Below are 11409 nucleotides of genomic sequence, written 5' to 3'. Positions count from 1 at the left end.
CATAGTTGCCGTTTATGAAGAACGTTGGCTTTGAAGGTTATTAAAGAGGGCTTTTATTTTGTTAACGTTGGCCATTTATTTTATTCTATTTGTTGTTTTTTTCCGCTTACGTCTATCAACTATATATATGTATATATTTGTAGAAAAAGTTAAAAACTCTATTTGCACCCGGGAGGGGTACCCCCCGCGTACACAGCCTCCACGTGGATGACAGAAACACTGCGTTTCATTTGCAGCCCTCAACTGATAGACTCTCCTTCTTCTTTGATGCTATGTCACAGACACCCAACAACAGACGAGCCACTGCAAGTGTTAGTGAACATCTAGTCTTTCAAATTCATAAGAGACGTTGGTGAGGCAACATATTCATAGACAGAAATTGTAGTAAACATCTAGTCTTTCATTGGCCTTGCCTCAGTTCATCGATCTGTTCATATCAAAATGCAATGTAGAAAAAAAATATAGCAGGATTTATTTGGTCGAAGCCACTTCAATGTCAAAAGGCCCCAGTTCATCTCTGCTTTACTTATCCTCAATTTATTGTTCCAAGATGCTATGAACTGCTATAACAAACTAATAAACTTGAATGGAGATTAATACGAGGATCTAGCTTTAAACCCATATCTTTCTTCATGCTATTAGGATCTGTAAACCCATATCCCCGTAACATTTGTTTCTTAGGCAAAAATACAATCGAGCTAATTTCAGAAGAGCAAACTCACATTAAAGATAAACAATACCAATCAGCTGGAAAAAAAAAAAAAAAAAAAACTAAAGTACCAATTAACCAGGAAAAAAAAAACACGCTGAAGTACCAACCAAGAAAAAAAAAATCGGTGGCTACCCACAACGAACCAAACCCCCAAACTCACGAATCAGACCTCTTTGGCTACCCACAACGACGACCACCAATTGGGGCAAATTGGGTTGTTTTATTTGACTGCTTACCCACAACGACGCCAATGATAGGAATTGGCTGGATTTGGTGGCTTTCAGTGTTTCACACAGATTTTGCTGTGGTTTTGCGGTTTCATTTCCGAACTTCCCTCTCACTTTGTCATTTTTTTTTTCTTTTTTTAATAATATATTGGCTGCGATTCCCCCCCGTGTACCCAACCCCGTGTACCTGTAGAAGAACTGATATTTGTATAGTCTAGTGGATGGTATGCAGAAAGGAATATACTTTGGAGAAAGTGTGATAAGAATAACAAGTTTAGTGAATATATATTTTTGAGAGTATTTACAGATAAAAGATAGGTGCTCTTTTGAGTGGAGCTTTGAACTCAATCACTTGTACAGAGTAGGCTTGAGTCATACGACGATCAGTTGGGCTGTTGTATCATGGACGAGTCAAGTCAAGAAGATTTCTGCTACACAGGTTAAATTGAGACTTTGTACACCGCAGAGGGCTTGAATCTCCTTAAAGAGAACGATATTTCCGTACCTCAGTCTAAACTAGCTTCGTTTTAATTTTAATTACATTGTGATTTTTATTATATTATTGTATATTTCATCAACACTGAGTAACACCGTATATGTGATAAAAGGTCAATTACAAAAGTCCAAAAACTAGAGCCTCGTGAAAATACACATACCGTGAATAATAAAAACATCAGCATATATATCCACCAGAGAACCATGTTAACGTCGAAAGCTTGCCAAATCATATTTATTTAAGACATTTTAAAAATATATATATATATATATATATTTAAGACATAACTCTCAAAGAATCAATGTAAGTTGAAGGGCTAAATAATAAACTAGTCTATGTATTTCACACATGTTGTTACATGTTAAACGCTGATTAAGTTTATGAGTAATGTTAGATACAATCGTAGAGTGTGTAAACGTCGCGTAATTTTTTAAAAAAATAATGAGATTTATTATTAAAAAAATCTTTTTTTTTTCATATAGATAGATTCTATGTTTATTCACTTTCTACAAAAAAATTATGCAATATTTGTATACTCTATGAATACAAATATCATTTATCTAAATTTATAAGATTATCATTTTGTGAGAGAAATAATAATTGTATAAGAAAATATTATATTAAATTAGAATTATTATAATGATTGGATAAGAAATTGATATGCAAATTATTCATGGATTTGATTTTATTATTATTAATTTTTTGAATATAGTGCTTTTTGGCCCATAACATGCTTTATGCAACGGGACAATCGTGTTAAAGCCGAAGGGAGATTGAGAACGCCCGTTTTGGTTAAGTTAAATTAAAATAAAATAATTTATAAAAAAAATATGTGTTTATATAGAGAAATGAAATGAAATAGTTTTTAAGTTTCGGGATTTGAAAAATATGTAAGTCTCACTGTTGATTAAAGAGTCGAAAAGTATACTGTTCATTGTCAATTCTCACTGTTTATATACTGTTTATGTCAGTTTTATACTGTTCATTACTGTTTATTTAAATGGATATTTTTAAATTTTAAAGATGAAATATAATATGTTTAGATAGAGAAAATTATTGTACGGTACATATGAGATGATCTGTATTGTGTAACCAAATCGGGCCTGAGAGAAAAGAACTGCAGCGTTGTTTTTGTTGAATGTGGGTATATTAATTGGTAAATATGATATTCACAGTTTTAAAGTGTGTAAAATTTGTTTATTTTATAAAAAAATAAAAAATAAAATTGATATCCACATAATTTTTTTTTTTTAATGTTAAATCCCATATATTTTTCAGATTGAATGTTTGAGACTTGTACACTCTAAGACTATATCTAACATATTAATTTATGACTTAGATATTGCCTAAAATTGGTGAACTTGCAAAAAAATAAAAAAAATGGTTCACAGCTAAGATAGTTTATGATTTGTTATTGTTGGATCAAAGGATAAAGTAACATGGTAAATTCATGATCTAAATTATCACAAGGATAATCTTTACCTTCTCTACGAGCTTGAAGATTTTTAAATTTAGATCGATATTAAAAAATATATACTTCACGTGAAAGTCAGTGATGGATTGCAAGAATAATGCAATCTACCTTTCTTTTTATATTTCTTCACTATTTTATTATGTGTTATTAAATTATGGGTACTGCTACAGTATCAGATGCGATGATCTGAATAGACATTTTTTGTATTTAATATACACATATAGAAAGTAACGCTACTTATCATTCTCTCATCATTTTATAATATGATATTAGATGAACGAAAATTATTTATTATATTTTATTTATAAATCTATCATTTAATATTATATTATAGAATGATGAAAAGATAATAAATATAATTTTTCTATACAAAATGTCACCGATGCAAGATGACCTAATTTTATTTTTAAATCATTAAAAATTATTTATTATGTTTTATTAATGACCAACCACGTCAAATAATGGTAAGAAAATAATAATAAAAAACCATGATAAATAAGATTTATCTGATTTCCAATGGCGAAAAAAAGTTGTTAGTACTCTATCTCACCCATATACAAACTTTCACATTTAGCTCCTTAAAAAATCATTAAGGCTTCGTTTGGTTTCTTAATTCATCTCAATTCATCTCAACTTATTACTACAATTTTTTTAAATTTTAACATAAAATATAATAAATAATTCAATTTTTTCAAATTTCAAAATAATAATAATATTAAAAAATAATATTTTAACAATATTTTATCATCTCAACTCACTTTAACATCCAAATACAACCTAAATTTCATAATATTTAAAAATTATGAGAGATTTGGATAATAAGTTAAGATGAAATTAAAGTTAAAAATTAAAAAAAATATAATTTTTTAATATTAATATTATTTTAAAATTTTAAAAAATTAAATTATTTATTATATTTTATATAAAAAATTTTAAAAATTATATTAATTAAATGAAATTAGTTGCGATGAATTTTATATTCAAACCGAATCTTAATAAATTTTAATAACAATTACCAAGCTGTTGTTAACACGTCACAGTTCGGAGCACTGTGTAATTTTTCTACATTAGAGGTGGACCCACCATACAGGGGTAAAATGGAGATTTCATTATTGAAGAAGAACAGGAAAAGAAAAGGAAAAATCCCACGGGACAGCGACACCGTACGGCGACCCACAGAATCCACGCCGTGAACCCTCGCGCCCCCCCTTCCCTCCCACACACACCAAACGCTGACCCAGACATAGACCCAAAAACTACAAACCCTAATTTCTGATCTCTCCTCTAAATTCTTCGTCCCGGCAACCTAAAGGAACGATTTTATTTTATTTTTTGAAAAGGAAAAAATGGATACTCAAGTTCTTACCATCATAACCTGACCTTTTCGCAAATTGACCTCCGTGTCCCTGTTCTTCATCTCCAGATTTCCTCACCATTTTTAGCTGCAAAGTGTTGCAATTGGTCCGAGTTTCAAAGCGGTAATTTAAATTTTGTGTTTTTCCATGTTGTTTAATTTCAGCTATAGCAATTACGTGCAGGTAAAAAATTCGTTTTTTTTTTTTTTTTCCATTCGTTTCATTCTAGGGCTTTGATCTGTAATAAAGTGGGATTTGTAGTAGTAGACACACCCTTATCGTATTATCTGTTTGGTTGCCGAGGAAACTTGTGAAAAGATAGAAATCGTTTAAATTTTGAAAAATATGTTAGGGTTTTGATTGCTGGGGGCGATTCCTTTTTTCTTCTCTGTTTTGACATTCAATCGTGATCAATGAGAATAGTTATTGATGTCTCTCTGGTTTCCCGGGGAACTATTGGACGCAGAAGCACATTATTTGAATTATTTAATTTAGAGTGGTTTTGTTTGTTTGGTACGAAAGTTCCAGAGGAAGATAGTTCCTAATGATATAGGCGGTTCTCATGTTGTAGCATGGTTTGAGGAATTTTGGAGAAGTGGTGATTCTGTAACATGGGTAGCAGCGAGATGGATAAACAGGCAAAAGAGAAGGAACCGAAGACGCCTCCTCCTGCTGCTAGTACCACTACGCAGGTCTACTTGAGTAATTCTGAACCTGTCATTTTAAGTTTGAGGCAGTCTTACTCTCATACGATGCCAAGGTTTTATCTTTTTATCTTTTATTTTGTTTAGGAGCCTTCGTCGAATACTGGTACTAGTGCAGTTAATCCTGACTGGTCGGGATTTCAGGTTAAGTGAGAAAAATTAATTAAGGTAGCTTTGTTTCATATCAGTTTTGGATTTTTTTAACATGTTAGTGTTTTTCTCCTAACAGGCATATTCTCCTATACCTCCACATGGGTTCTTGGCTTCAAGTCCCCAAGCTCCTCCATATATGTGGGGGGTTCAGGTATATGGATTATGTGTGATTTTTCTGCATTGACGTTATAGAATTTTTATTTTTGTTACAATCATTGAACCTTTTGCTCATAATATTGAATGGGACAACTTGAGTGGCATAATTGACCTTTGAGACTGGTTTATAGACTTCTAAGAATGGAAAGTTGTGGCTGCGTGTTAACAACCTAAATACTTATGTATAAAAATAAAAGTATGTTAGCAACCTATATTAGTACTTATAAAAAAAAAAAAAACCTATATTAGTCATCACTTTTTCAATGTTTTAATCTAGAGGTGCAAATGAGGCTATGAGCTGACTATGGGATTTGGAAGTTCTCGGGTTCAAGCTTTAGATGAGATGAACTCATGTGGTCATGTATGCGAGCCCGAGCATATTAATTTGCCCTTGCCCTTTTGAGCTTATTTTAGTTCAGTTTTCATTTTGGTGTTAGAACAAGTCAATATTGCAAAAGTGTAACTCAATTGAAAAGTTTACGTGCTTCATTGTGGTCCTGGTTCACTTTTAATGACTTGCATATATCCCTCTATCTCAAAGCCATGATCCCTTCTTGCTTATTGTGGTGCATTTGGAGTGAACAGATTGCCTGAAGTTTCAAGGACTGTGAGATGACATTTGGCTGTACATCTTTGTTTTCTTAAGTCACTTTTTTGCTATCCTATTAATGCCCTCATCAATAATTATAATTTTCTAGATTTTTGTGCTCTTCCAGTATCTTTGATCTTTGTTGTGTGCTCTATTTTGTAGACTTATGTACTTGAGTGGCACCCCTTTCACTTATTTTAATTACTTCTACTTTAAATAGAAGCCTCCATCTCTATCTTGGTAACATTGCAGAAAGTTTCTTCACGTTCTTGTTCTGGTTGGAAATAACAAGTGTTATATAATGTTTTGCTTGCAGCATATTATGCCTCCCTATGGCACCCCTCCACATCCATACGTGGCGATGTATCCCCATGGTGGCATATATGCTCACCCATCTATGCCTCCGGTATTTTCTCATGCATCGTGCTTTAGTTGCAGTTTCAAATTCTCACTACATTCTCATGTTCTGCACGTGAATAACTCTGTTGCTATTCAATAATCTCAAACAGGGATCTTATCCTTTTAGTCCCTTTGCTATGCCTTCTCCAAATGGCATGGCTGAAACTTCTGTGAGTCTTCTATGCCATCGTGTCTTACGTCTTGATACTAGAAAGAAATGCCTTCATTTGTCTATGCACATGAAGAGTAACTTTTGAATTTGCTCTTAGGTAAATACACCTGGCAACATGGAAGCAGATGTTAGACCACCATCTGAGGTGAAGGAAAAATTGCCCATCAAAAGATCAAAAGGAAGTTTAGGCAGTTTGAATATGATAACGGGGAAGAATAATGAGCACACTAAAACATCAGGTGCATCTGCTAATGGAGTTTATTCTAAAAGGTGTGTATTAATTGAATGGTTGTAAATTATCTTTGACAATCATTTTATTCCTAGTGTTAGTTGGATGATTTTAACTATTCGCTGCTGTTTAAGGGTCCAAGCTAATTATTTAGTGAATGCTTTACATTTAATCTTTTTGGGATTTTGGATGAGAATGAAGGGAGTGGGGGAGCTCTCTCCCCTTTTCAAATTTTGATTGCCATACATTTCATGAAAATTCATGATTATTACTGATTTAATATTTCTCATATTTTCAGTAGTTTAGTATTCATGGTTTTGGGCTTGAGAATCGTCAGTTGATGTGACGATACATGTTACTTTAAGTATAATGCTTAATGGACCTGTCGTTATTAACAAAAATCATCTTGTTCTGATGCTGCATATTTTTGTGAGTATATTAACAATGTTGAATATCATTATTTAATGTTGTTACAAAGTACTTAAACTGTTGAGGAATAATTTGGGACATGCAGTGCTGAGAGTGGTAGTGAAGGTACAAGTGAAGGAAGTGATGAAAATTCTCAGAGTGTAAGTGCCTTGTCACTCACTTCATTCACATATTTCACAATATGCTGTCAACATGTTATTTGAGCCACATTTGTTGTAGCCATGAGTGCTTGTTGGTAAATTCTGGCATTTTGAAACACACTAGTATGCTGATTATCAATCAAAGACGCTAGGTGGGTCTTTGGTCTTGTCGTTTAACTTTGTAAAGTTGAGGCTTCAGCAGTGTAAATGGATCTATGGAGCTGAACACCAATAGTTGATAGTAAGGCTTCAGCCAAGTGAGTTGAAAATTCCCCCAAGTGGTTTGAACCAAGAAAACATCAAACGATTACAATGTTAAAAATTCCTTGTGGCGGGGCATCATTTCTTGTTTTATTTATCAATTTTTTTGAATACTTATAAAAAAAAAAATTGTCAATTTTTTTTTAATTATTTCTAAGATAGACACGTGGTCGAACACTTATCTCATTGATGCCCCTTTACTCTATACCGCAAAACCTTGCTAGAATTGATTGCTGATTTCCCATCCTGGTGGTCACAGCATGTGTATAATTGAGAGCAGTTTTGCAGTAGTATTCATTTTCGCTAGTCCTTCAGACTACCGATTTTACTTTTATTTTTCAGTCATTTTGCCACTCATATTTCATCTTTGACTTGTCTCAGTTATTTTTTTATAGGTAAAATAAAATTTGATTGATAGAAGAGAAAAGCGTAGCACAAGTACACAAGAGGTATACAAAGAGAACACCTATTTACAAGTTAGGAACTAGTAATGGATACAAGAAAATCATGAAAACTAATCCCACTGAAGTCAGTAATAGCAGCCCAAAACAATAATGTGTGTTAGAAGAATCTTTTAAGCTCATCCAGAGAACACTCTCAATCTTCAAAGAACGGCTCATTTCTCCCCATCCAAAGACACCCCATGAGACATAGGGGGATCATTTTTCCATACAGAGGCAATTTGGGGTTTGCCAAGAAGACTTCTCCTGCATGCAAGATGACCCACCACCCTTCTAGACAGCACCCATGCAACTCTGATCCTGTTAAAAATGTCATCCCACAAAATCTTGGCGACCTCACAATGTAAAAGTAAATCATCTATGGTATCCCCATTTTTCTTACACATATAACACCAATCAATAACAATGTCTCCTTAGTTATTAGGGGGCAAAGCATATACAATTAAACACAAATTAAGCACTCTTTCTACCTGAAAGCATAAATGAGAATGATAATGACTAGAATAAAGTTTTGAATATATTATTTAAAATCTTGATTTTTTTTCTTTCTTTTTTTTGATAATTAATAATATTATATATATATATATCAATAGGAGTAACCAAGTACACTGGATGTATACAAGAAAACACCTAGCCTTTGATTTTTTTCTAGGTGTATGCTGAGTTAAAATATCATCTAAAGTTTTTGTTTGACTTCCCTGCCTTATGGTTAGTCTAGAGTGAGCTTCTAAAGATGCATTCTACCAATGGTTAACCGAAGATGGCGTGTCACTTGTCCAGATTAATATTTATTTCTGCCATCATCACTTGGAGCAATCTCTTGAATAGTTACTTTTTGCCTTTTGTACCCTTCTCTTCCTTTCCAGTTAAAGTAAAAGTCTTGCATTTTAATTTATTTGGTTTTATAGGACTCACAACTGAAGTCAGGGGGCGGGCAAGATTCTTTTGAAGGTTCAATAATTTTCTATTATCAAAGAATGAAGCACAAATTATTATTACCTTTTTTGTTCTGCTGTTCCTTCAATAATATATGATGATGAAGAACCTGTGTTCTTTTACAGCTGAAGCATCTCAGAATGGCAATTCTGTGCATGGTCCTCAAAATGGAGGACCAAATACACCTCACACAATTGTGAATCAAGCAATGGCCATGGTGCCGTTGTCAGGTGCTGCTGCTCCTCCCTTAGCTGTTGCTGGTCCCACCACAAATCTAAATATTGGAATGGATTATTGGGGTGCTCCAACTTCCTCAGCCGTACCTGCAATGCGTGGGAAGGTTCCTCCTACTCCTGTTGCAGGAGGAGTTGTTACTGGATCACGGGACAGTGTTCAGTCACAGCTTTGGATACAGGTTAATCTGAGTTCATGAATTGCTGAATTCAACTTCACTTCAGTGACTTAAATCATGACTGTTCTCTAATAAGATCTCATTAATTGAGTGTTACAGGCTATCCACAATCAATAATATGAGTCTGTATAGGCTGTGAACGCTAATCTGAAGTTGATGAATTGTTTAATTTATACTTCACCTGACTTGCTCAAATCAACGGGTTTCTCTCTAAATACCCTGTTAATATACTATTTTTGGTGATTTGCATTTACTAAACAACCTCTAATAAGGCCTGAAGAGAGCATTTACTATCTTTCGTCATCAATAAAATCCTTTGTGATTTGCTCATTGAGGGTGATATGCTCTGCTAAACTGCAGCTGTCATGCATATTACATTGCTTTACTCATTCAGCTTCATCTTATGCTCGTAGAATTTTCTAAACAAACAAAATTACTTTGTCGTACTGTTGCTGTCTCTCCAATTTTGATCAGTCCCACTTGTTTACCATTCTGAAAAGTCATCTTTCCCCTGTTTTTATATTATAGAGGTAAACAATGGGAGGAAGATATTGGAGAAGTAAATATAAATGATACCTTATCATCTTAATTAGTGTTAAGTGAAGGAGTGATTGCCAACTTAAGGAAACCAACCTTTATCCCTTTTCTCCCCTTCTGGTCCTTGTTCTTGTTTTTCACTTGCTCATAGGAAGTTGCTTAATGGTTGACATTTAAGGATTGGTTAAATGTAATGCGCAGCTTAGCTTCCCCACTTCATTTCTTCCCAATTTATTGCTTAAATCCTTGGAATGGCGACTAATTTTGGTTCACATCATGACGCATTCTCTTTTTCTAAATCCTCAGCAGTTATATGTATGTTATACTGCATATTTACTTGACTTGTTTATGTGGACTCAGGATGAAAGAGAGCTTAAGAGACAGAGAAGGAAGCAATCAAATAGAGAATCAGCCCGTCGATCCAGGTTACGCAAGCAGGTAAGGAAGTGCCCTTTTAATTGTTTATTCTCTGGCTACCTTGGATCACTTACTGATATATGAATTCAATGATTGTGCGTGCATGTTTTTTGAGTCAGGCGGAATGTGATGAGCTTGCACAGCGTGCTGAAACCTTGAAAGAAGAAAATGCCAGTCTCAGATCAGAAGTGAACCGGATCAGGAGCGAGTATGACCAGCTTCTTGCAGAGAATGCCTCACTCAAGGTGATGGTTGGGTCTGGGTTTGTTTTAATGGGTGTCTTTGGTCTCTTTACCAACATCCACCTAGTTGTAAGAATTGAGTCTTGGTTTGGTTTCTAAGAACGAGTGTCAGGAGTATGGTAGAAGTTCATATCTACGTGGACATTTGGATTCCATATATCGCAGGAGCAGCATTTAGAACATAGTTGACAAAAGCCAATGGAGTCTAACTACTTTTAACATCGACACACCCACCCGGTCCCTACCCTTTCTTCTCTTCCTCTAAAAGCTATAAGCTTTCTGCTTGCTTAAATTTGCTTGCTCGCTCAGTTTTTAAAATTTTGTTTCTGCAGGAGAAACTTGGGGAAGCTCCTGGGCATGAAGATCCAAGGTCTGGTAGGAAGGACCAACATTCGAGTGGCGACACTCAACAGACTAGGCAAACAGAGTAGTCACTAGGACGAAGCTACCTCGCTTTACGCTGCTTTCCAGGAGCATAACCTAACCAATTAGCAACCTATTTGGAATAGAATGTAGTTTAAACTATAATAGTTGACCTTTTATAGTGTTAGGATCTGTTTATTTCATATCATTCCTCATTCATAATTTGGCTTCTCTTTTAACATTTTAAGACCCAGGATGGTGTGTAAAGTGTGAGATTTGTGTCACTACCCGTAACTGTTTTAAAAGGGTGGTATTCACGCTTAACCCTGTAATAGATTGGTTAATCAAAGTGTAACTTGGATGGAATTAATGAACTCAATTAGGTTTTACTTATTTATTTTTTTCACGTTCAACTTATGCACTTGTGCAGTTTCCAATCTTCCCTTTATTTGTTGTCTTGCAATCTTCTTGTTTCACCATCTTTATGGCGATTGATGGCAGAGCAATGGTGGACCAAATTGTTGGTTTAGTTGCATGAGAGGTAA

The 11409-nt window shown here is 34.2% G+C and overlaps 1 protein-coding gene across 1 annotated transcript; it reads left to right on the top strand.

The window, feature by feature from the left end:
• Nucleotides 1-4069: 4069 nt before the first annotated feature.
• Nucleotides 4070-11257, top strand: LOC109014277 (bZIP transcription factor 16-like). Its single transcript, XM_018996684.2, has 13 exons — nucleotides 4070-4387; nucleotides 4836-4956; nucleotides 5056-5112; nucleotides 5198-5272; nucleotides 6183-6272; nucleotides 6376-6435; nucleotides 6535-6707; nucleotides 7181-7235; nucleotides 8866-8908; nucleotides 9019-9308; nucleotides 10203-10280; nucleotides 10379-10504; nucleotides 10834-11257. The coding sequence occupies exons 2-13, from the start codon at nucleotides 4876-4878 to the stop codon at nucleotides 10930-10932; spliced, it is 1227 nt and encodes a 408-aa protein (XP_018852229.1). The 5' UTR covers nucleotides 4070-4387; nucleotides 4836-4875; the 3' UTR covers nucleotides 10933-11257.
• Nucleotides 11258-11409: the final 152 nt, after the last annotated feature.

This window comes from Juglans regia, chromosome 9 (genome assembly GCF_001411555.2).
Source record: "Juglans regia cultivar Chandler chromosome 9, Walnut 2.0, whole genome shotgun sequence".
Taxonomy (NCBI): domain Eukaryota; kingdom Viridiplantae; phylum Streptophyta; class Magnoliopsida; order Fagales; family Juglandaceae; genus Juglans; species Juglans regia.
The sequence above is the reverse complement of the archived record's forward strand: the minus strand, read 5'-3'. Positions and strand labels throughout refer to the sequence as shown.

Coding starts and splice junctions, on each gene's coding strand:
- LOC109014277 (XM_018996684.2), top strand. CDS start 4,876: ATGGGTAGCAGCGAGATGGATAAACAGGCAAAAGAGAAGGAACCGAAG. Junction 9,309..10,202: donor AGTCACAGCTTTGGATACAG/GTTAATCTGAGT, acceptor ATGTGGACTCAG/GATGAAAGAGAGCTTAAGAG. Junction 10,281..10,378: donor GATCCAGGTTACGCAAGCAG/GTAAGGAAGTGC, acceptor TTTTTGAGTCAG/GCGGAATGTGATGAGCTTGC.